Source organism: Hippocampus guttulatus, chromosome 18 (assembly GCF_054856545.1).
Source record: "Hippocampus guttulatus isolate MCC_2025c chromosome 18, RoL_Hgut_1.0, whole genome shotgun sequence".
NCBI classification, from domain to species: Eukaryota; Metazoa; Chordata; class Actinopteri; order Syngnathiformes; family Syngnathidae; genus Hippocampus; species Hippocampus guttulatus.
In genome coordinates this window covers 2,285,315-2,311,206 of record NC_141278.1, presented here as the reverse complement: position 1 = coordinate 2,311,206, position 25,892 = coordinate 2,285,315, and the positions used below count along the sequence as shown (strand labels likewise).

At 43.0% G+C, this 25,892-nt stretch overlaps 1 protein-coding gene across 1 annotated transcript; it reads left to right on the top strand.

Moving 5' to 3' along the window:
• On the top strand, positions 1 to 24,756 carry LOC147190529 (CMP-N-acetylneuraminate-beta-galactosamide-alpha-2,3-sialyltransferase 1-like). The gene is made up of 7 exons (XM_086136802.1): positions 1 to 188; positions 14,575 to 15,158; positions 16,446 to 16,639; positions 19,595 to 19,774; positions 21,770 to 21,815; positions 22,256 to 22,375; positions 22,449 to 24,756. The coding sequence occupies exons 2-7, from the start codon at positions 14,874 to 14,876 to the stop codon at positions 22,620 to 22,622; spliced, it is 999 nt and encodes a 332-aa protein (XP_085992928.1). The 5' UTR covers positions 1 to 188; positions 14,575 to 14,873; the 3' UTR covers positions 22,623 to 24,756.
• Positions 24,757 to 25,892: the final 1,136 nt, after the last annotated feature.

The following is a 25,892-nucleotide window of genomic DNA, read 5'->3' as shown; positions in this document are numbered from 1 at the left end:
TGTGCCCAGCCAGCGAGCGAGGAGGAAAGGAAGGAAGGTGGCGTGCCGGTTGTGCAGTGTGCTTTTCTCCTCCAACTCCACGCTGCGGCGTACCTCTCAGCATGCTTCTGCTGGCTACTGGACCGCGAGGTGTCGCGCTGGAATAACGGGACCACACACACCAGAAGCCTCCGGTGCTTCGTGTAAAAGTGAGTACATGTCCAGGAACAACATGTTGTCTTTTACACTCAAGAACGGGTTGTTAAATTTTGCGCATATTATCTTGGTGGTTTGACGTAAGGGAATGTGAGTTTGTTGGGGGGGATGAGTGGTAAAGCTTGCAACTTTCTACTGTACATTTGCATGCACAGTTTTTGATTTTTAACTACATAATCACTGCATGCCTTTTGATTGGTAAATCCACATTTTAAAAACATTCCCTTGCTGGATAAGTCATCTTTAGGACAAACACTTGGGCTTTAGATTTCATGCTTTTAAGGCTGCTGGCCCATGTATTGGTCAGCCCCCCCCCCCCCCCCACACACACACACACAAAAAGAAGAAAATGCCTGCATGTGTTGCAGCAACTGTTGCACGCAGTATTTTTTAAACAGAAATCACTTTCGACATTCTTGGCTCGAAAGGTTGTAACAAGTCAATGTATATCCGCAAAACAAAGAAATTCGGGAATACCCAAATGCTTTTTGTAGTGCTGTGACTATATTTTTTGCATATGTAGAAAATTGCCGTTGTCCTGTGAAAAATATGTATGTGCATTTTTTTTTAATCTTACATTTTATTACGTAAAAGGGGTGTCCACGTCTTGTTAATGACAAAAAAGTCAAAAATGGATGTATGACATGGTCAATGTGCAACGAACAAAACATTAATCTATAAATTTAGTAAGTTTAAGTAATAATAATAAAAAAAAAAAAACATAACATTTGGAGATCCAAGACATGGTCTCTGGAATTTTAGTTTTGGTGTATAGCACTTTGGTTATTTGGATGAAAATAGGCATCTAAAATTTGGACTGCGATGGCAACAGAGAACTTTTTTTGGGTGTAAAACGTGACTTGATCTTCTTTGCATCACGTCATTTGGCATGCCGAAACCTTGGTGGACGAATGTTGACAATCCCATGCCTGGATTGTGAAGCAGATGTCCCCTCATTTCCCTAATGAAGATGTCCATAGAATGCTGCGCCGTTTCCCAAAAGTAGAACCCCCCCCAACCGCTCACCCCCACCAGCACCACCTGCCTCTAAATCCACCTCGCTGTTATAAATAATAAGCAAGCCGGAATACATTAGCTACTGTGACCTTGAGAGACCGCTGGGCTGTCTTTCAAGAGGAGGGTTGTGGGGAGGGAGTGGGGGGGGGGGGGGGTTGTGGGGTATGGTGGCACACGTGGTGATATGCGGGGGTGCCCGGTCGCAATTATTAACAAGGGCAGTTCTAAGTTGAAGCGACCAAAAGAGAGCTCTTTTGGACCTTGTCACTCATCCTTGCTGCTGATTAGCAATCATTTAAGGTGTGTGTGTGTGTGGGGGGGGCTTTTCTCAGCGTTACCTCACGAGGGCAACGAGATGGATAAAAGTCACATGAGAGTGCACCATCCCAATGCCATCTACAAAGTTTCAGAAAGTTTCTCCAATGATTCAGCTTTGTATTTGCTTCACTGTGGTGTGGTGTGTGTGTGGGGGGGGGGGGGGGGGGGTTATCATTTGAAAATTTTCTTCCCTCTGGTATTCATCTCCTGACTGAAGAATCTCAGCAGTTAAACCAAATACTGGACTTTTTTAAACGCAGGATTTCCTAGCAAGGTCAAGTAGCAAGACTTTCAAAGCGGGGAGTGTTCGCGCTCCCCTAGGTGGCGACCTCGTGTGCGAGTCTTCCAAGTCCGTTCATGCAAAAAACGTTTTGAAAAAAATGTATGCCACTCAGTGAATCTATGAGCATGTTTTGTTAACCCTAATTTGGTTGTCTTGTATTCCCCATGAATTAGCTTAAAAAAATTCAAAGAACAAAAAGTGGAATTTCTTTCCATTTCATCTTGGTGGAGGCATTCCGCAAATACATCTGACAGACCAGAATGGTTGTTACAGTCGGCAGTTAGAGTGCCACCTGTTGCTTTGGCTTACACTCGACAGACTATGAATGCTCATTTGGCAAGAGATATCTTTTTGTTCCTTGAACAGGAAGTTGGGGAACATTTGTTCTTTTTGTCTGTAAGGACAAAATATTGGAAATAGCAGGAGATGAGGGATTCTGTTCTCTCCCTCAGGGCTAATTATTGGACTCCAAGGTGACTGTTTGTAGCTTTTCCAGAGCCAAAAAGGTACAGCCATGTTCCCGGGTTGTTGTGCGCCAAGGTCTGGCCAGCGTCACTATTGGGCCACCAGGGAACTGTGCCTTGTATGCTCTGTTGTATTTTTCCTCCACTGTATCTCCCCAGCTTTGCTGATTCGCCCTCTGTTTCCACTTAACTGTTCTGGCTGTTATCCAGATGACACCTCAGCAACATTTTTTTTTTCCCCCTTGCTTATTTTTTTATTTCTTAATGCATGAACACGGGGGCTTATATGCTCTTGGACGCATGGAGCATACACCAGAACCTACTATTTGGATAACAAGCGCGACGTTCGCCCGGATTCCTTGTAAATGGTTCCCAGATGATGATTTAAAGGTGGTGCGCTAACAGCCGTCCCGCAGATAGAAATGCACTTAGGAGCCTCCTGCGATTTGGCTTTGCGTTGATGTTTAACGCGCTTTGGCAGGTGCCTTCAGATGGACGCTTTCAGCGGACCGTGATGGCTGAGCAAAAGTCATATGCCACCGTGCCTGCAGTTTTAGATGTTTGTATCTGTGTTTGTGGCTTGCAGTGGCTAAAACTGCACGGGGATCATATTTGGAGGTGTTTCATATTTAGACTACCTTATTTAGCCACATGCTGACCAATCTACATCAAAATCCAATTTCTCGTGAAGGATGCATTCCACAGAAATCCCACAAAATTGCTGAAACGTTCATTGTTTTATATTCATATTCAAATTGCCTTTTAATTCATATTTATGTTGTCAATAGTGTACGACATTCACATTTTTTTCTTCTTCTTCTTTCTGCCTACATTCTTGCTGCTGGAGGCTGTAAATTTCCCCGGTGTGGGACTAATAAAGGATATCTTATCTTATCTTATCTTATTAAAAAAGTAAAGACGTAACACTACAAACCGCAGATTTCTGAGGCAAACTGATACATTCGGTCTGAAAACTTGTTTGGCAATGTGACAAATGTACATATGGCGGATTACTGCTTGCGCCAGAATGTTTAGTCTCCAAACAAACATTAAGATCTCTACTTTCTTGAATGGTGTAAATGGTGCGGGGAGGCTAGATAGACATGGCGCCGGTAAGCTCGCAGATGGTCGCAGGCCGCTGGATCTGAGAGGGGCAAGTCTGCTCCACTGTGGGTGTGGTCGCAGCCAACTTCAATCATGGCCAATCAAAGCTCTCATTCTCTTTCAATGCGGCAAACGAGTGGCGCGCTCAAGTCTGGACATGGAGCGGCGCACATCCGCGCTATGAGGTGGTAACCCGATGACGCCTCAACATCGATCGTTTGTATGGAAATCCGGATCAGCTTCTTCATTAACTTTTAGAGCGGGCAGGACGGAAACATTTGCTGTTCTTTTGTTGCCATCATTTCCTCCATCCTTCCGTCGTGACAACAACAACCAAAAAAAAGCAAAAGGATCTCTTTATTCTTATATCTCGAGCATACAATTCTATGCTTTGAGCATCGATGAGCTCGTGTCCGCAGAAACTCCCCGTGGCTTCCTTCTATGTATATGTAAGCAAGACCTCATGACAGACTTCCGATGTGCTGTATTGTTTGAAGGACACGACTAGTAGTCAGGCCTTGCGGTTCCACCGTAGGCAGCTTCCGCCTGGTAGCCGCGATAATTGGCGGGCAAAGCTGTGAAGCACCTGGCCAAGCCTTTTAACCGTGGCCAGCCGCTCCTAGGAACAAAATAAAAAGAGGGTGGGCATCAAAGTGTGCCCTAAGTTGGCCGAACAGGACAAAGTAAAAAGGAGTGTTTGAACAACAACTTACAATTGGAGGACAGTGGGGGAAAAAAAAGCCACAAAATAAGGAGCCAGGCTCAAAATAAGGAGCCAGGCTGTTCTACACTACCGCAAGCACAATAATAAACATTATATACAGCGCATTAATATTTTAGTAATCTTTTAGGAAATACGGTCTATTGGATGTGATTAAATTGTTCAGGTGTACATCACCATGTGCAGAGCGAGTGTAAATCCATAACTGGGGCCAATAAAAACTTGCTCGGTAACCCTGACAACAGTCTTTTGTGGCATTACACCAGACAGTCAAAAAGGCTTATTGTGTCCCGCTCCGCCAGCGAGTTTAGACTAATTTCCAAATGCGTCATGCCTTTGTTCCCTACTCGTGATGTGAATTTGCAACTCTGGCGTGTTGTAGCCTCGGGGCAGACCCTGCTGCGCTAGTACAGCCGTGAGGGGAAAAATGAATGAAAACATATATTAAGGCGACAAGGAAGAACACTTCACGGCACTAAACGGGCTAATCCTAATAAACGGCCCTATTGCTGCTGTAATTACCGACAAAATCATTAGTTCCTCTCATGCTTCACCACTATCGGCGTTTAATAGCAGCCCATTTACATACTTTGGGATAAACGGCCTGTTTTGATGATGAAATGGAATCCTCCTCGACTGGAAATGGAGAATAATTTCACTCTGGAGGTCATCTCAGGAATAATGCGAGAGGAGAAATGTAAATACACCACTTTGCCTCAGCGCAAGGAGCACCTGAGACAACCTCGGTGGGAGCATCAAATGCTGAAGTGAGACGACGGCCTGGAAAATTGAAACGTTACTTTTCATGACATTGTGCTGCTCCTTCGGTTATGTGCGTATTAGCCACCCGGTGGCAGTAGGCTATATTACAGATACACACAATGCGCATGGAGTTGCTCTCAATTCGTCTGGAAGCTGCAGCGATATGAAATTCTTCTTCTTCTTATTTGCCGTGTTTAAGTGTCGCCGTGCTTCCTGAATTCCGAATTGTCAGGTTAGATCCCAAATACTATCAATTCTTGCTTCAATTTGTTGAACACATAGTATCTGAATAAAAAGTTTGCTCAACTGAGCAATGTTTGCTCTCGAGGAGATTCCGCCAGTCGGCATGTAAATGGAATCCATAACAGCACGCGTTTGTCGCTCGTTTCCTGCGACGATTGTGAATAATTGCTGTCTTTGCTAATTCTGTAATCAGCAGCGCAAGTACATCAGGCTTTGGCTACGGCCAAGCGCGCATATCACACGTCCACAGGCGTGTTCTCATTTCCAGCTTTTTATTGCTTTCGGCGCTAAAATGGAAAAACCTATTAATCACACTGGAGGTTTTTTTTTTTAAACCCTTTTAGCTACATTTTCGTCTGGGTATGTTCAAGAGCAGAGAGAGAAGGTACAAATACTGTGGTCACACTCATCTAACACGCTTTCATGCTCACTATAAAATGTCATGTTACGGTGGAAGAAATCAGTGTATTAGAGTGTGAGAGAATTTTAGCTGTGTTTTAGAACACATTCATTTCCTTTTTGTTTAAAAGGGAGCGAATTAAAACAAAAAAACTCAGCCATGTGTGTAAGAGTGCTTAGGTTGTGCGACCTCAAAATGCTTCTTTCCTCATCACTTTTTGGGAGTGCATTTTCTTGCATAATTAACCGGATGGCGGTTATTTTTAGGGTAAAGTGGCGTCGGCCTCGCCGCCGCGACCGCACGGCCCGGAAACCTTGTGAATATGCAAATGAAGTGTTAACATTCTCCAAAGTGGGAAATCTTCGGCTTCCTCAGTGTCGGCGCTTATGTTAACATGACTCCTGATGAGCTGCCACATATATATATATACCTATACATGTACATGTACACACACACACACACACATTTTTGATAACTACTGTAACTCCGCCCCCTTGAAACTGCTCGTTTCAAATGAATAGGTTTCTTGCTTGGATGAGCACTGAAAAGGGCAAGATGAGACGAGAGTTGCGGCGTGACAAAAGACGCATCGGAAGCCTGCCTTCACTATTTCTTCACAATCAATCGGTTTCTTGCTCAAATGTGGTGTTTGATGCACAATTTATGCGTCAAGACGGCATTAGAAATGTTTCATGACGGGATACTTTGATTCAACCTCGAACCTTACTCATACCCGTCAACTCATACGGTTTAGCCATAGTTCATACGGATTTTGTGGTGAATCTTACGTATATGGCCGTATCGCACAAATCATACGGATTCTGAAAATTTCCGGTTTTTGTTCTCCCCCCCCCGACAGGTAGTTCCGTTTGCTTTTGCCCAGAACGGTGCTCGTCTACTTGAATGCTTTCATTTCCGGAATACAACTCTGAACACAGTAATGCCACTAAGTAGAATGATGATTAGACATTAACCAGACATTGTATTATGGAGATCTACAATAAATATCATTGAAAATTTCGTGGGTTTTTTTCTGCCGTTATTTTGACATATAAAATGCTTTGGTATGTTATAAGGATTTTTTTGCTCTTTATAAGGATTTTTTTGGTAGTTTATACAGGTTGGCGCTGCGAAAAGTTGACAGGTATGCTTACTTATAATAAACCCGGGATCTGCGCGGTTGAAATCAATAGTTTTCTGCATGCGGTACTGACGTCGTTAAGATAAATGCCACTCTTGACAGATTTGAACAAAATTCAGTTAGGATGACAGACGTGTTCATCGCAATTGGAAGCTGGAATGAAAAACTGGTTCTGTCTCAAGTTCTAGGACACCAAGTATAGGTGGGCCTCCCGTTCTTTTGATTCCGCGTCACGTCTGAGCCTCCCGCAGGGACCTCGCAGCAGGACCATCTTCCTCTCATTTGGGACACGTGACCATGGGGGGTGTGGGCGGGGGGGGGGGGGTCCTTCAAGAGTGTGTCGTTTCCATTTGGGCTGATCAAACGCTTCGTTTTAGCAGCGAGGCTTGCGCGGCGCGTGTCGCTATCAAGGAAGAAGTAGCGAGCGGCCGCAGCGAAAGCGACGGGGGCCCTCACCTTCGCTTTATCAAAGCAGCTGCCAAAAGGGAGGAGAAAAAAGTTTTCTGCCCCTGCGCCCAATTCGGATTGGAGTCCCCACCTGTATCTTAGCCCCACACACACATACGCTCTCCCTGTCAGATTAGACTCGGCACTTTGACACACGCTCGTAATCAGCTTAAAGGATAATAGCGCCATTTATTGAGTTTTGCTTTCTCTCCCACCGGCCATTCATCTCCTCCGGGCAAACCTTTAGCGTCACCCTCGGCAAATTCAAATCCGCACCTTTTATTGCTTGTTCCCGACCGAGTGCAGGGTTTTAATAGAACCCCGCCCGTTTGATGGCATTTGGGTTACCGTTATGAAGTTGACGCTAATATAACAGCGATGTGTCAACCGCTAGATTAGGGGTCTGCAACCCGCAGCTCTGGAGCCGCATGCGACTCTTTCCGTCATCTGCTGTGGCTCTCTTTGACCTCGGGATATAAAATAGCCTCTTTTAAAAGGACTTTATTAGTTTTTCAATTGTGAATTCTAACTTTGAAGGCTACGGTTCTCTAAAAAAAAAAAAATCTTGAATGAGGAATCTAATTGTGCACATTCAGTCTAATCAAGCCAATCAGTGAATGAGATAACGTGGGCGCTCGGAATTTCTTTGAATTAACATTGATTGTTTGAGTGCGTGAACATCGACAAATAAAACGCTGAACCGCGTTTACCTTTCAAGGCCAGAAATGTGGCACGCGGCCTGGTTTGATAATATTGATAGGGGGGGGGGAGAAAAAAATTGTTACGGTTTCGCCAAGTGGTCCAGTGGGAGTTGTCAGTACGAACAACCTGCAGTGGTCAGATAACACCCTGGCCGTATAGATTGGACGAGGTACAGCTAACGCTTCTTCCCGAGGACGTTGAGGTGATTTAATACTCCCCGTCTTAATCCCACACACGCGCGCACACACTCGCACGTACACTGTAACGGACATGCTATGCCTTGGGGGGGGGGGGGGGGAGAAAAGTCCCCAGACTTTCTTCGCTTACTTTAAGTATAAGTATAAAGTCTCCTTGGCATTTGATTTCGGTCCGGTAAATGGCACAATGTAGCCCACGCTGGAATCTGTTGACATTTAGTTTTTTTTGTTCTGTTTTACAATCAGGCCTTCGTAATTTAACCTCCCCCCCTTTTTTTTTTTTTTTTGACCAAGAGGAACTTACAAAGAAAAAAAAAAGCACAGTTGATGAATTAAAGTACCGAGCACCAGACATTTATTTCAGGTCTTTATTTATGCAAAGGTGTATGTCACTTATTTCAGAGACAAGAACGAATTGAGGTGCGGCTTCGATTAGCGGAGGGATATTGGAGCAATTGGTAGCATTGATGGGATTTGTTGCTAACTTTGAAACAACCAGGAAGTTAATGAGATCATTAAAAAATAATGTTTTGGACAAAAATAATAATAATAAATAATGCTATCACACCACTCTGGCAATCACTTGACTTGGTTGGTTCCAGTTTGAGCAAGCAAGCGAGCCATGCCATTCTCCGGAGAGAGCAGCATTTCATTTGAGGTTCATCCGGAACACCATCAAACCCCCCCACCGACCTGATTGACACGGCGAGAGCGAAAAAGCTCCCAAAAGAAGAGAACGGTTTGTGGAGTGAAGCGCAATCCAGCCTAATTAAAGCTCGTCGGGAATTAAACAAAGAGATGCAGTTGTAGGACAAGACGTGCTTGGCGACCGTTTCCTTTCAAGCATCCTGCCAAATTGTCAGCCAAATCCTCCCGAGTCTATTTCCACCTTGTAAACTGGTGCGGCTTCGCGCCTGTGGAAATTTTTTCCGACGACGAGCCGCCGCGTGTTTTTAATCTCCCTTACATGTTGACGTCGCGCGTGATAAAAGTTCTCCCTGCCCGAGTTAACGTCATTAACAGCGTGAACAAAAGCACGCCAGAAAAGGTGAACAACGACCAAAAAAAATGCAAATAGATGTGATTATTTCCGTGTTGTTCCCTCAGTGCTCATGATTAATGGGACGGTCTGGCTTGGAGATGGAGAACTTCCTTGACAAAGCGCATTAATAACGAGGCTGCTTTACATTCTCGGCCTATCGGCGGAATTGCAGGAAGCCTTACAAACTGCGGCTAAAGACACCGGAAAACATGCAAATGCATTAGGCGGCTCTCTTTTGTTCAACGCGGAGACAGATGTCCCATTTCAGATTGACAGAACACGTTAATAAACTGCCCCACATTCTTTTCGCCTCGCTATCAATTCCTCCAAACACGAAATGACTGCTTGTACAAGGCTTGGACGTTTTACATTTGAGGGAAATCACATTTTCAGGGAAGAGCAAAATATTGATCAGTTGAAAAGATACAGACATCAATACGTATCATGGGGTGCCATGCCATTCACGGACCGTTTGGATTTGAAGTGAGTTCAGCGAGATTCCGAATCGATTTGAGATGCTACGGATCGGTTTGAGGTATGACGCAATGAGTTTCTTGTTTACACCGCGTGAGCGTATGTGTACTGTTCTTCTCCGTTTTTGAGCTAAAGTAGCTCTCATTTCTTCTAAAATAGTGGCAGGTTAGCTTCGCCCATGCTGCACTCGGCTCGTATCAAGAGAAGTTCTAACGGCTTGAAGCCAAGAGCAAAGTGCTGTGTGAGTGTTCCAAAATGGCCAAGTGGGGCCGGGGGAACAATTGACGGCGTGACGGCTCATCTCGAGCTGAACTGCTTTTTGCTTCCGTTCAGGGACACCGGGCGACGGAGGCTACTCTCCGGGGAAAATGTTGGCGCTCCGGGCTGCTGCGCGGATGACCGTGTGAAGGACATAAGCGTCAAAGCTCAGAACACGGGAGTGTGCCGAGCAGACGTTGCTGCGATACACCTGACTACAAATAAGCTGGCAAGCGAAGAATAATAAAATGAAGTACCTGTGAAGTTAAATCGGAGATTTGTTTCTAAATTCAGCAACGTGGTTTCGACAATAATTGTTGAAAGCGTGGGCAAAGACCGAACTATTTAATAATTGTGGAAATGTAACATCGTAGATATGGCGTATCGCCTCAGAGCGCCTCATTGTCAACCATGAGTGCTCGCATGTTACGGAGACGAGGCAGAAGGGCAAATAGACAAAAAGGAAAAAGTGTAACATGACAGCCAAAACTTTTAAAAAATATTTCAGCTTTATGTCCTGCAAAAACAATGCAGCAGAAAGGTAGTTTTTTTTTTTTTTAAACACTTTTAAAAACAAACGATACTGTGTGAAAAAACAGAGTGTCACAAGGTGGTCCAACTTAATACCTGTACTGAAAAACAAATACTTTTTGGCTGGGCTAGCTGGCCTTTAAAATGTCAGGAGCAAGATTACCACTCAGGTCTGATTTTAGCTGGTAGACTTTTGTAGAGGAGCTTAAAAATTCAATGCCGTATGCCAGAATCAAACATGAGCTGAACCTGTCAGTGCCTCGAAAGATTGAGTTTGGACCTTTCTCACAGTCGGACTTAATTCACCCCTCACAACAAAGCACAAGTGCTTATCGTGCGTTTGGTTTTTAATCCGACAACAGATCTACCTTCGTATCGGCGAGCTTTCAGAGCTGAACTTCTTTGCTTCCTTTAATCATGTGAACAGACTTCAATGCACTCCGAAAGCCTCTTTATGCACTCGAGCAAAAAAACAGCCGCCGCAGTCTTCTTCTTCTTCTTTTTCTTTTATATATGAAGATAAAACCTGCCTTGAAAGCCAATATGTGAGAATAAAAATCTCTCGGGTAAAGCGCCGAACTTAAAGCCTCTGCGGATTTGCAGTTGTGATGCCATCAAATGTGGAGGAAAAAAAAAAAAGTTTCATTTCACATTCTGTGTTACAGTATTCGTTTTGGAGTGGGCGAAAAGATCCCTCGGATGAAATCTGAGGTTCCATTGTACATTTTTTATTACCAGTTTAGCCTGATTTTTACAGGAAAACTTTGCCAAAATGCATTACTTTTAATTATTTACTGTCAGTATTTCAATTCACGTCCGGCAGCCAATCCGCCACTTGCATTTCCTTGCGTTCTTAATGCTCGGCGTTCAGCTGTACTCATGCGTCTGATTTATTTATCTACAGTCGTCTTTGTGCCTATGTTTTGTGCTAGGCTCCCGTGTTTTCCCTTGATGGAATACATGTCTTGTCAGGCCTTCAGCTCCGACCTGCCAAAAAAAACGAGACGTTGACATCACGCAAGACAATAGCTTTCCTTTTTGGGCCCACGTAGCTAATCTGGCGTTGCATCCAAACACGACAGCGAACGTCACAACCAGTAAACACGCACACAAAGTGATCTGCAGATCCCGATGAGTATTCCGCTTATAGGAAGTGAAAATAGGGCAAAATATTGAGCGGGGCCACACTCGTTTTTCAGCTGTAACGGCTTCCATTGTGACTTTTGCGATGAAGACAAAGCAAAGGCAGCAGAAATGGTGAGTGTGCTCTGCAACTGCACCAAAATATTGCTGACGTCTTTCCTATATCTGGAATCATAGCCACTGGGTTAGAATCACACGTGAAGGCCACGGCGACACATGCAAGTATTTTTTTAACACCCCCCTCCCCAGCCCAAAGAAAAAAAATCATCACTTTATTCTCATTTAAATGATTCTATTCCTGACACCAGAGCCTACACGGGCACCAAATAACAAGAAAGAAATTGCTGGTATGATAGAATGTGAAGTGCATTCACTAAAACACCGGTGTCAAAGTCAAGGCCCTGGGTCCAGGTCCGACCCGCCACGTCATATTATGTGGTCCACTTAAGCATATCACGTGTCATCTTCAATGATCCTTGCTAAAATCTGTCCCGAAATGTCAAACTGTCATGTTCAGTAATGTTGAAATTTTGCAAGAAATGTGTTACCTTCTTTACATTCACGTGAACAAACAAGTAGTTAGCTAGTAATCCATCAATTTGTTGTGTACAAGTAATTATCCTATTTGATGATTAAACATTTATTTAGTTTCAGTTTCGTAACGGCCCTCCGAGGGAAGACGTAACTCCAAATCGGCCCGTGACAAAAATCAGTGTGACACCCCTGCACTAAACAATCCTCCCACGAGTCAATTTGAAAGTGGCTGATTAAAGGCCTTGCACAGAGGATGAATCTCCGTTGACAAGGTGAATATTTTATGCTTCGTGATGAATTGAATATACTGACTTTCAGCCGTGGGTTCCCGTCTGAGGCACGTCAAGGCAAAGATAAATCTTCAAATTTTTTGGAAGGTCTCAAACAGTTCACGTCGAAGCAAAAGAGCCGAATAGTCTCCGAGGAACAGAAGTCGAAAAGACCTTCTCGCGGCAGCGTCCCGCAAAGGTGATGACTTTTCAAAACGGAAGATTATAGAGCCTCCTCCCTTCTCCTGTGTTTTCAGTGCAGCCTTTGCTGTCTCTGTTTGGCAAACTGATCAGCGTAAGCCTGAAATCCTTTTGTCAGCCAAAGTCAGGCGACCCAGAAGTGATGTCTAAAAACGTCGCCGGCTGTCAGAGAATACTCAAGATATTGGGGGTCGGGAGGGGGATGGGGAAGGTTGTGCTTCAAAGTGATCCGAGTTTAACAACAACCTCGTTTATGGGAAGAAGCGGCTCTGTTCATCGGAGTGTCCCCAGGTTGTCAAAGCTACCCCCAGTAGACAATAACCCAACTCGGTTTGAATGCAAATCTGTAGTCCACTGTGACTTAGAGCAGCACGCGGTGTCTTCTTGTGCAACGCGTTATGTCCTTGCTGCTGATGACGAGTGTGTCTGAACAGGATAAGTGGTGGAAAAAAAAGGGGGGCTGGGTTCAGTCATATTCTTTATACTCATCAAAGAATGACAAACATTTCTGTCGTTTATTGAAGAAGAGTGTCTGGATTATACTGCCCCCAGGTGGCCAAGCACTCCACAAGGGTCAGTACATTGTCCATTGAACTGAAGCAAAACGTGTCAAAAACTGAAATGTCATTCTTTTGAAAATACACTGCTTCAATCGCACCTCAAGTTTGTGTTTTTTCCGAGCAAAAATAGGAAATAGGCAAATGTTATAAATGTTTAGTCAAAACGTTGTATCGCCTCTACCCACATTACTTTGAGAATGTTATAATTTTAAAAAGAATTTCATTTGATAAAAAATGTCGTACGCTTACAATAAGCCTTGCTGAATTGCATCTTTGTTGCTGTAAATATTGGTTATTTTGACACAATAATTCAACCTTGATTCTATTTGGGGGAGAAAAACCCAACGCTTTTTTACATCGTCCCACTACAGTAAACTCCTCTACAATGAAATCATGTTTGCAGCCAGAGATTTTTCACAACAGGGGACTTTTCACGATAGCAAATTTTATCTCAGACGTAAACACACACACTGGCTTTAATGCATGGAGATTTTTTCACACAAGGGGGTATTTGTGCACATGTAGGTTTTGTTGTAGAGGAGTTTCACTGTATGTGAAAATGTCCCGTTTTCTCAGTTTTACGAGAGAGAAAAAATATTTGCTCTCGAAAAAAGTAATACAGAAAGACACGCCGAAGTCTTTCTGCGTATCACCTCGTGTCCTTCCTGCTGATAATAAGCGCCTGCCCGCTTCCTGCTTTGATTGGGAAAGCGACGGGCCCGCTGTGCCCTGGTGGCCTCTGAAGTCAATCCTCTTTGCCTCCCTCCCGGGGTTACCATTTGAATGACCTGATCAATTTCTAATCAAGAAAGACCAGGAGGCTTTCTCGTGCCGTGATGTACTTTGCTACAAATCTTCCTTATGAGGAAGGGGGGGGGGGCTTCTTAAAACAAAAAGGGCAGGTTGAGTGTTTCTAGCCATCACTTTGCCTTGTATTCCTCCCTCCCTGCGCTGAGTTGATTGCACCACATCTTGAATGGGAATCTGCCGTCAGCTAAATAAAGATGTACGTCATTTATGAAAGCCCAAACGTCCTGGTGGAAGACCCCGTTTGAATGCAGAGAGCAAAATAAAAAACTCAGGCCCTGTGGGAATGCTGGCATCCAAGAAAATACAGGCCTAATAAAAGCCATTCAAGCTATTTGTCAAATGCGAAATGATGTACTGTATTGATACGGTGTTAGTGGAATGCAGTAAAACTGCACAAGCGATTAACAGGAAACTTTATGGAGAGCTGGCACATGTCCCAAGAATGAATAGTAAATACAGTGAACCTCCATTTACTGTGGAGGATGCCTTTTTTTAAAAAGAATAATTTAACCCCTTCCACACACATCCAAAGAGGTTAAATATTTTTAAAACGATTACTTTGCATGTTAGTTGTATTAAATTCAGTTGTAAGCTTGATTGTATTTTGTCCTGCTCTTGAAACTAATACTGTAGTATTTGCTCTCAGTTTTCATGTTGTTGTGGTTTATTTTGTGTAGAAGCTTAATAATTGGTACTCACGCTATTAAAACGATCCTGCACATAAGTGGAAACTAAATGTCCTTTTGTTTGCATTTTAGGTAGATGATTAAATGAACGGATGACCCGCCAGCCACTGACCTTGTTGAATCAATGTGGGAGCGAGGCGAGCTGCATGAACCTCATTAGCCGGCCCGGACGATATCAAGCAGGGAGCAGCAGGATTTGATAAAAGACGTTCGGCAAAGCAAAGATGTGAAAATCAAGCAGGAGGACGTGTCACGGCTGAGGACGGAATTGCTTCTTTCCAAACAACTTGCGCAATTTAAAATGATTCCGATGCTATTTTTATCTTCGGCGCACTCAAGGTTCCCAGCCAAGTGACTGCCGCCGCGACAGCATGACGCTTCCCAAACGCATGAATTTGAAGACTTTGGCGGTGCTGTTGTGCATCGTGACATTCACCACGTTCTTCTTCAGCTACACTTTGCAAGAGCCCTCCAGCTACTTCTTCAAGTACGCCTTCCACTCGGTCTCCTCCACCAAGGCCCCGTGCGCCTGTCGACAGTGCATGACCGAGGTGAAGGATGACCCCTGGTTCACAGAGCGCTTCAACCAGTCCGTTCACCCGCTCATGTCCAGGGACAACAGCGCGCTCTCGGATGAAACCTTTAAATGGTGGCAGGTACCTGGAGCCAATTTTCATCCATTCGTGTTTTGTAGCGCTTGTCCTCATTAATGTCGTGGGGAGTGTCGGTTTCTGGTACGAGCAATATGTGCGGCCGCACGGGGTGGCGTAGTAGTTGCAGTATGTTTTTCCTTCGGTCTGGGTGGGCCGCGATGGGGGGGGGGGAGACATAGGGGTGTCTCGCACAAGTGCGCCAATCAAGCTCGGATTGTCACTGATGAACGAGAATCGTTTAGTTTTTTTCACGATTTATGCGAGGATGGTACTTCCCCCAAAAAATTCCCTGCACCAAATTTAGCTCGCTGCCTCCTCAAAATTCACGACATGCAACCACCCTACCCCGTTTATCGAGAAGGCAGCCGAGTGAATCTCCTATCCCGCATTCACCTCACACCGTGTCCAATTAGAGGCCGGGGGCGAAAAAAAAAAAAAAGCGCAGGGTTGCCTCTCATCACAAGTGATTTGAGCAAATGCTTCTCAGACGACGTCGCATGAAGCAAATGTTCCGCGTGTCAGCAGTTGACTGGCAATGATGTCAAAGGGTGTGACCTTTGCATGAGTCTGAGCTCATTTTATTTATAATACATGTCAAAGCTGCACAGAATGGAAGTTACCCTATTTCCTCAAATAGTGCTTTGCTGTGCCCACAATTATGTTGCAAGCCCATACGGACCGTGCTGTCGACCAAAACAGCAGCACCCGCCAGAAAACGTCAACAGAGTCTCCGGTGAATTAAACTGGACACGACATCTCGTGAATGAGTTCCGTTATTTGGGGGTTATTAGATTTGTAGTAGACTCTGAGGTGGGTCTCTGCACAATGTGTGTGCATCCACGCAACTCTTGCTGGGCGCTGTGTGGCTTTATGGCAGTGAAGGTCTTGCGATTCAAAGCTATTTCAATCCAGCAGCCGCCTCATTAGAACGCATAGAGTGTTTAACGTATGTCAGTCAGAAAATAAATTCCGCAAGGCTCTGAATGAGCTGTCGTGTGGGAAAAGTCTCATCCTTTCCATTTCCAGCCTGCTTGGCACAAATAGCGGGGCGCACGCACGCTGCTGCATTTATTTTATCTGCTGTCTCAGCGAGTTGAAAGCCACGAGAGACGACCAGGCCAAAAGCTCCCACCTGAGGACGTGTCGGCGATGCGTTGGCCTCCTGAAGCTCCTTTGCCCTTGTTCAATCGCTCCCACTTAAATTTAACCCCCAGCAAAGTGCATACTCTGAAGCTGCCGTTTGTGTGCCCCCCCCCCCCCCCCCCCCCCCCTCCACACACACCCCACCAGTCGCTACAGTTGGAGAAGCGCCCGGCAAACTTCAGCGAGGTGGTGGAGGAGCTTTTTCAACTCATTCCCGACGACATGCTCTACGCAGATGCCGGGCCGAACCGCTGCCGGACCTGCTCCGTGGTGGGGAACTCTGGGAACCTGAAGGGATCCCAGTATGGACGCCTCATCGACTCGAGTCATTTCATTATGAGGTAAATAATGAAGCCAAGATATTTCTTATGTCTACATGCAAGATATTTTTTCATGCAACTTAATCCAAGGAACGAGAAACGTTTTTTTTTTTTTTTAATGCACACGAGTCATACAATGATGTGAAAATTGAACTAGCCATTTTGAGAATGTCAATCCAGATCTGAGAAATGTACCAAAAGAACCGAGGAAAAAGTGTACCAGTGGAAGCACAAGAGGCTTGCATTTTAAAAAAATATATATATACGGAGGTATTATAACACACATCGGACGACTTCAAATCAAAGCAATAAACACTTAGAGGCTATCTAAATCCTGCGGACAGTAAAATAAAACTTGCACTTGCTTTTTTTTCTTCCCAAACGTGGCTGCAGCAGCACAGCGTCACGACTAAACGGCGTTACTGCTTATCATCCGGCCCAGCCGCCGTTGTGACAGCGCTACGCCGTTGTCTTGCCGATTCAATTAAACGCCACCGCCACTGAGACACACGTTCTCTATCCCAGCCATTAGTGCAGCGCCTTGCTGCATGGCGCTGGAAATATATCCTCCGGTCTTTTTAATTCAGCCCAGCATGATATTTGCAGTCATGCTTGGTTGGGGAAAGGGGGAGGAGGGGGGGGGGCGTGGCACTGAGCCAAAAGGTCACAGCAGCCACACAATACGCTTTCTAACAATGCAATACATACAGTAGTTCAGCAAACAAAAGCTCCAACAATTAATTTGTTTGCCCCAAATGCAGATAAAAGAGAGAACAATAATTTGGGGTCCTTGTGTGCATATCCATTAGCAGAGTGCTGCCCTGCTGAATGGAGGGTCGGTCAAAAGCTTAAATTGGCGAGCCTGATGGAAGTCAGTGCAAATAGCTTCATTAAGATCCATCTTTAAGCCAGCAGAAGAAATGGTTTTGGTGCGTTCCGTTTGTTTGTTGTTTGAAATTGGCTTTGAAAGCCGCCATTGCGCTGGACTCTTGAAAAAAGTGACGGCACCCTTTCGCTCAGAAATAGCAATGCTGAAAATGCCAAATTAGAATGGTGGTCATGCGCCGTGATACGTCAAAGCCATCGCTGAAACTCTGCACCCAAGTAGCTGTGAGCAAGATTGGCGATTACATCTGCTCCGTTAGACCGACTGCTGAATATATTCTTCATGATTTCAACTTTGATTGTCTTGCAACAGGCGAAAGCGACCACGACCAATTTGCATTCTATTGTGATGTGAACCTATCCTGTTATTCACTATTCAACTCACCACCTGATCTTAAAAAAGATGCTTTGTCGGCATCTTGGTGCCAAGCAAATATGTGGAATTGAGGAAAAAGCTTCAGCCCTGTCTAATAGAAATAAAGTGCTTTACTGCCATCTTGTGGTATCAAAAGGCAATATATAATACAGTATATACTGTATATACACACACACACAGAGCAAATAATTATGCTATAAATGTGACATTCTTTCTGGCAAACTGTAGCGTTATATCGTGCTGCCGTGAACTGTTCTGCATCTCAGCATTTACAGAGATGTCTTTTTTTTTTCCCCTATGTGTCCATTATTAATATACAAACACAAAAGCGCAGATCCTTTACGAGCCGAGCAAAAAATGGAAGTTTCTGTTGAACCCTGAAATCTTTTATGCGTCTTGATATGATGTCTCTGGGATGAGTCAGCCAGAAGCATAAGCATTTTCGGAACTTAACCTTAAGAAGACGGAGTAGCGGCAACAGCGGCGCCGGCAGTCGGCCTGCGAAATGAGACAGTAGTGAAATACCGCTGACCTTTAAAGTGTTACTTGCTTATTACGTGCTGCGTGAGCTCACACTGCACTTCAAACGCAACATTTGAGGATACTGTGAGAAATTTCAGGGAAAATAAACACGTCAAGGTTACTTACAGCGGTTGAGATTGTCACAAAAAACATATTATTGAAATAATTAGTAGCGCTTTAGTCGACTAAAAAAAAAGAAATCATCTTGAAATGTTAACTACCGGTACTTGTAACAATAGTGACTTTCGGGGGGGGGGGGGGGGGAGTGATGCAATGCACTTCTGTTTAATTCATCTTTCAATGTTGTTAATTGCAATGTGTTATTCACAGATAAGTGGAAGAAGATGGATGAATAATTAAATAGAATTTATGATTCTCATATTATTAATATTGTTATGATTATTGAACTGTTTCAACTGGGAAAGAGTGAGTCGAAATACCCACATCCTGTACTGGCGTGACAACCTGTGCCCCACCCGCCGTTAACAAAGATAAAAATACTCCGTTTTGATTCCCACCATCTAATAGGTGTTAATTAACTCCAGGCACGAAGCGATGCTCGGATGCTTCAAGCGATGGAGACTCAACTACATGCTGTGATCTTATTGTCATAGATGCCGCGGCAAAGTCTTGGAAACGTGTTCGAAGGGACACAAATCATTTGTCGAAGTGACTTTCGACTTGGCTTTCTGGCCAGTGGCTGCATTTTTATTGGCTATGCGATATTTTCTCAAGACAAAACTATCTATCTTTTGCCAAAGGAGACCTGTTAGAGTTTGACCATTTTTGGTGGGAAAATGTCAGCAGAGTGAGTATAATGAGCAAAATGATATTGCCAAGACCTCAGCGGAAAAGACGGGCCACGTTACTCATAGGTGGTGCTCATTCGTCCTAATGATTTGTCTCCAACGGCATCCGACTGCCTCCCAAATTCTCAGCAATTACCTCCGCTGCAGGAGAGAGTATCGTTAGGTTCAATAGCAAGGGAGCCCAGCGTTGTTGTGCTGGAAATGGACATCGGGTTGTTCTAAATTGCTGTTTGGGAGGCCAGAAATCGCCAGAATGGGACACGTTGTACTTCTATTTGAGCGTTTACATTGTTCTCAAAATAACCAAGAGGGCTGCTTTGATGTGGCAAGTCACAAGTGGGTAGTTTTTTTCTTTTGTTTTGTTTTGTTTTTTTTTTGCTTCAGAATGAACCAAGCTCCCACGACTGGGTTCGAGGAAGACGTGGGTGCAAAGACGACACATCACTTCATGTATCCGGAAAGTGCCAAGGATCTAGACAATGCCACCAGTCTGGTGCTCATCCCCTTCAAGACTCTGGACCTGCAGTGGATCATCAGCGCCCTGACCACAGGCACCATTAAAGAGTATGCGCAACTATTCAATCTACACTCATCAATATTTCAGTATTAAGAAACATTCATGAGGATCATGTGAATTGTTTTTTTTTTTTTTTTGGTTCACACAAATTGTACTTTGGGGGGCCTAAAACAGTCATTGAAGGTGGAACAACTTTAAAATATAAACTATTGGCATTTATTACGTTGAAAACAAGAGTAATCCTCCAATAAATTCCTCCCCCCGCCTGATAAATCCTCAATGGCCAGTGGTTTAATGACTGAACCTTCCTGATAGTAAAACAAACAAAAAAAAAAAAAAACAAGACAAATGTATACTTCTGCCTATAACTTGGCACCAGAGCTAAACCCAGACAAATGTGTCTAATAAAAGTGCAGTCGCTGCCCGAGTAATCATTCTGCATCATTAAATGTCATTTTACAAGCCAAAAGATTGCACCGTATAAGGCGGAATCGTGTGTGTGTGTTTGTTTAAAGTGCACTCTCCGTCTCAAGATGGCTGTCCTGAAGTTGAGCAAATTGAGATTTGGGAATGTACATAAACTATACAGCTTCCATCCTATTAAGAATAATTAACTAGAATTAAGAAGTTGTTTTTTTTTGATAAAAGTTTGTCCTTCAATGCGTATTTGTGCTGTTCATTCTTGGGTGCCTCCTACGCGAAGTATAAGATATACATTGATATATACAATACAAAATACATATACAAGACATATGTATTGTATTATTTTGTCATTTATGTTAAGTGTTCTTTTGATGGCGGCACGGGCACCCGCAGCGGCTCCTCTTGTTGTCTGTTAAGAGGGAGGAAATTTCATCTGTGCTGTATGCGCATACAGCACATTTGACAATAAAGTTGGACTTGATACATAAGACATATTGGGATATACTGTTTTGGAAACTCAGCTCCTCAGTGCGGCAGTAATAGTTGTTTTTCTCGGAGGATAAATAATATATGTCTGTGAGCAATTTGTTATACTTTCGGTGTACTTGTGTTTTCTCTCTGCTTGTGTTAGGATATCCGTAACGCCGCCACATAGATGCAAATTGTTTCTGTTTATGGAGTTTCCTATTGTGTATTAGCATTAATATAGAGGAAGCTATGTGGTTGTTTGAAATACATAATGTGAAATTCACCCAGTGAACTTCAACTAGGAGTTGCAATAAACAGTTCGCTTTTTTTTTTTTTTTTTTAAAGAATATTTTTGAATTATATCAGCCAAATTGCCACTCGTCAAGTCAAAGCAAAAATCGCATCACAAACAAGCTGGGCCACTCATATCGCCATGCACGACTACACGACACTTGGCTTGATTTTTTGGGGGGGTCGGGGGGGGGGGGGCTGGATTGCATAGCATGAAAAAAAGAGTGCTAGATTTACATAAGAAAACAGTTTGGATATTGGTTACATGCATTAATTAATTAAAATCATGTTTTACCAAAATGACTATGATTTTGTGCAATATTCTTGTTTGCGGATCATTTTAATGTGTGCAACCAATGCCCATACTTTTTTTTTTTTTTTTTTTTAATGTAACTCCCACAAACTCCATTTTCCTGTTTACCATATTAATGATCATAACCACTACATCCCATCTCCCTCATTTGTATGCCAATGAAGTGGACCAGCTCCTGAATGCCGTCCTAGCCCCGTTGCGCTTTCACACACCTTATCTCCCATTTTTACGCCGAGGTTTGCAGTTTGGTCACAGTGACACGCGTATGAAAAATGATGCAAACATTTTACAATATAATCCAAGCACACGTGAATTCGAAATGTCCTCCCGTTGCATTTAATCGGCTTTGTTCGAACAGGCGTAACAACCGTGACACCGGGCCATCATCGCCTAAATGAGATGGGAGGCATCTGTAGGCGACTGCATCATGGGTGTGCCGCATAACTGGTGGCGTAAACAGGCTGTAAAATGTAATTGATGGCTGTTGTCCAGGTGATGACAAAACACACTAACCTGCTCTTTGTTTTGTCTCTTCCCTAACTAACAGCACTTACATTCCTGTGAAGTCCAGGATTAAGGCAAACAAGGATAAGGTCATTTTATTTCCTTTTCCTTTTTTTTTTTTTGTTTGTTTTGAATCAAGTATTTCATTTGCCTGCAGTTATACAGCAATGCCGCAATATTCATCGGCAGTTTTCACACACTACGGTATAGGGGTAAAGAATATGTAAATGAGGAGATGGGCAACTAATTCGTTGACGATTACTACCAAGGTGTTTCAAATGTTAAATGCAAACATCGTTTTGTGTGTATTCAAAATTAAATCGGTCTATTTGAAGGCAGTGGGGTGGACTCGTGGTTTAGACAAGAAAAGTGATTCTGAAAGCACACACGCTAACCACTTCATGAGGTACACTTGCATCATCAAGAGATTTTGATTAGCCCCACGATGCAATTCCAATAAAGCAAAAACTGCAACCGGAATAAATTATATTCCGCTATTAATGATTGTTGCCTTATCTATCTTCTGAAGGTGTTGATTTACAACCCGGCATTTTTCAAGTACGTCGATGAGTCTTGGCTGGAGGGGCACGGGCGTTATCCTTCCACCGGCTTCCTCGGCTTGCTGTTTGCTCTCCACGTATGTGACCAGGTAACACGGATGCGACTTTCAGCCGGATTGATCACGGAACAATTTGCGCATACTTTTGTGCTTCATCTTGTAGGTGAACGTGTTTGGATTTGGCGCAGACCAGCGTGGGCACTGGCACCACTACTGGGAGGAAAACCTTCTGGCCGGCGCTTTCCGATACACCGGAATCCATGATGGAAATTTTGAATATAACGTCACGCATCTTTTGGCAGACAAACACAAAATCAGAATGTTTGAAGGGAGATGATGGCACAGGGTACTCGTGTGCCATGGGATGAATGTCTGTGAAAAGAGGAAGATCTTTTTTGTTTATGTTTAGCTTCCTACCATATATTGTGACATTATGAGCCTCTATTATGCGCTCAGCCACGATCAAAAATTGCAGCAAATGACAATGGCCACTTTATTAGGTACCCGGTCGCATTTAAAAAGGATGCTTATGCACGAACAGGAATCCTCAATTTGGACTTTAAAGGACTGTTAGTCTTTATTCTTACTCACCAAGACGGCACAGGTTCCATTTTCCCTTGTGGAGGCAGCACTTCACCACCGAGCCACCGAATTACACGTTGTCACTTTACCGTAAATATGCCCCCACTGCATCGAAAAACCTCATCAAGCAGTCGATGTGAATCTGTGTGTCCAGCAAAACTCAGTGCGGCTCCGCTTACCATTTGGCTTGTGATCCCTCTGCGTCCAGACTGCAAATGAACGGCGCTTGTCCAATGCTACGACCGAAGAGGCCCAACTGTTTACCAACAATAAAATGTACATTTCCTATATTAGGTCCCCGTTAACAGAATAGCTAAGAACAGAGGCAATATTTATAGTATGTGGCAAAAAGAGCTTCAATGGTGACAACAGATTTAACATCACTCTTTGTTTGTTTGTTTATTGAACATATAAAACATACAATACAATAATAAATTGACAAAAGTGAAGGTAAGTAAAAATTGTAAAAAAGGAAAAGAAAAAACGGTCATCATCACAATTTTATGTTCAAAGGAGTAGGAAGAAGTAAAAAATGTATCTAGTCCTACCCCTTATGTAGTAACATGAATGTATCCTTTTTCAATACAAAAAGAAAGGAAAAATCAACATATCATCAAATGCTTTTACCCTTATGTGTACTGCACTTATCTATTTAGACAACTTTCGGTTTGTACAGTATATACATACTCACTCTTGCACATTTACATATCAATTTTCTCATATTCATAATAAATACTACATTTCATTAATACATTTAATAAGTTGATCAATGTAATTCTGACGTATTACTATATTTCATAAATATATCACATTTATCAGCTTAACTCTGATTTGTGTAGTTTTTTTTGCACTAATCTTTGTCCTCCCTAGTGAAGATTAAGAGGTTCGGTAAATGGGTGGATGGAATCTTTTGAATTTGTTTTTGAACTCGACAAGCGATTTACTCATTTTCAGGTCCGTTTCAAAATTATTCCACAGATTGACACCTATTACTGATACACTTGCTTGATGTTTGTTCTTGTTTTGGATTTTTTGTATTGGTTAGTACCCCTTAAATTATAACAACTTTCTCTAATTTCAAAAAACTGGATGTTTTGGCAAAGGAGGTGATTAAGTACTTTGTACATTAATTGGGCGATTTTGAAGTCAACCGGGTCATAGAATTTCATTGTGTTTAATTTGATGAATAGTGGATTCGTGGGTTCTCTATATTTAGATCTATTGATTATTCTGATTGCTTTTTAACAGTTAAAATGATTCAACATATTTCCCGCATCTAATTAGTCAAAGAAAAAGTGGAATGCAATCTGCAATGTGGTGCCTTATCTGTAACGATTTGCATTTCGGTCACACAATTGAACAAAAACTTACAAGTGCCTTTACTGAGTTTGGCTTGTATTCTGATCAGTGAAGTGAAACTACATTATTGTTCAAGCTCCAGCCGCTGTTCTGGAAAATATTGACTTTACACATTCCACAGAATAACATGGATGATAAAGTGTTGATATGATAAGAACCTTGATATTTACTTGGCTGTGCAGTTTCAAGATAAAAATGATCACTCTTGGCTTGAAATCAGCAGTGATGATGATGATGGTACATCGGCAAATGTGTGATTTTATGTTTTGCTTCTTGTGCCTTAAACCACTTGGTTGTATTTTTGTCCTCCATATGAGAGCAGACTAATTCCAAATGAGCTGATTGAAATGTCATCTGTTTGTATGCTGCTGCCAAACATGTCAACAGCGCCACCAGGTGGACACCAACTTTCACCCATTTAAGGTTTTTGTTTTGTTTTGCTTTTTTGGGTGGTCGTACAGTTGACTGATGTGTGTGAACACTATTGCTTGTACGACCTAAAAATGAAATAAAATATTTCTTATCAATAAGTGAAAAAATTTTTTTGCGACGAGAAATATCTTTTTGTATTCGTTACCTTAATACGGCATTTTTAGGTCAAATTTTCAACAGTGACCCAGCTATGAAAATTACATATTTTTTCCCCGTTTAATTTAAAAGTGCGTTGATGATTTCATGTGCTTAAGCTAAAGAACTCAGCAGTCTCTAATACTGAGAATAACCATACTATGCATTTGTTTCACTTCACGTACGCACAAACATTTTCTCCCCAAAAAATCGAGGACGTTGTTCGATTTAGGCATTTTAGTGACAAGCTAAATCTAAAAACAGTATTTCATACCCACCTGTTTTGTGGAAGCTAATATATTCAAGAAGCATCATAAGATAAAATCAGTGGCGTTCCGTCAGGGCCAGCAAGGCCTTCTCTGCTGGCCTAAACGGTCTCAGAAAAGTAAATTTAATACATTTTCTGAGAATAACAAATTTAATTTGTTATTTTATTTTAAGTAAATTAAAATTGCTCGGGGCCTTCAGATTAAACAGAGCAGGTCCCTGTGCGCTGTAAGTGAACGGGCACAGTCAGGTTGCAATAGCCAATCGGATCACGAGTCTGAGACTCAAATGATCTGTTTACTTTATTTTCATAGAATAGTTTGTTTTGTTATTGTTTGGTTGGTGTCTTATATGAAACTGCGACATTGCGCAATTTATTGGACAGACTTGATCACACAGCGTAATTTGGGTGGCATTTTATTTAGTATTTTTAAATCATTTCAGCATAGATGAAGTTTCTTCCTCTCAATCTTCAGTGCAAACATGCATGCAAAATGCTGTGCATTAAACACACACAGCTAAGAAAAGATAGCAGCTACACTGTATAAAAAGGACATATGTAATCTGAACAGTATAAAGAGTATAGACGATATAAACAATATAAACAGCATAAACAATGGCACTTGTGGCTATTGTGGGTAAAGTGAGGTAGTGCAGTATGCAAAACGCAGATGTTGGATAATGAGGGGAGGGTCATAGCCTGTGAGAGGAGGCAGGGGTCGGGCAGAGGCAGAGGGCGGGGAGTGCGGCCAGAACAGGGAGGGAGTTGAGTCTCCTCACCGCCTGGTGGAAGAAACTGTTTTTGAGCCTGCTGGTTCTGGCACGGAGACTT

What these genes read in the sequence shown, in the direction of transcription:
- LOC147190529 (XM_086136802.1), top strand. Translation starts at nt 14,874, where the DNA reads ATGACGCTTCCCAAACGCATGAATTTGAAGACTTTGGCGGTGCTGTTG. An exon ending in AAACCTTTAAATGGTGGCAG is followed by an intron (nt 15,159 to 16,445) that starts GTACCTGGAGCC and finishes ACACCCCACCAG; the next exon opens with TCGCTACAGTTGGAGAAGCG. An exon ending in CTCTCCACGTATGTGACCAG is followed by an intron (nt 22,376 to 22,448) that starts GTAACACGGATG and finishes TTCATCTTGTAG; the next exon opens with GTGAACGTGTTTGGATTTGG.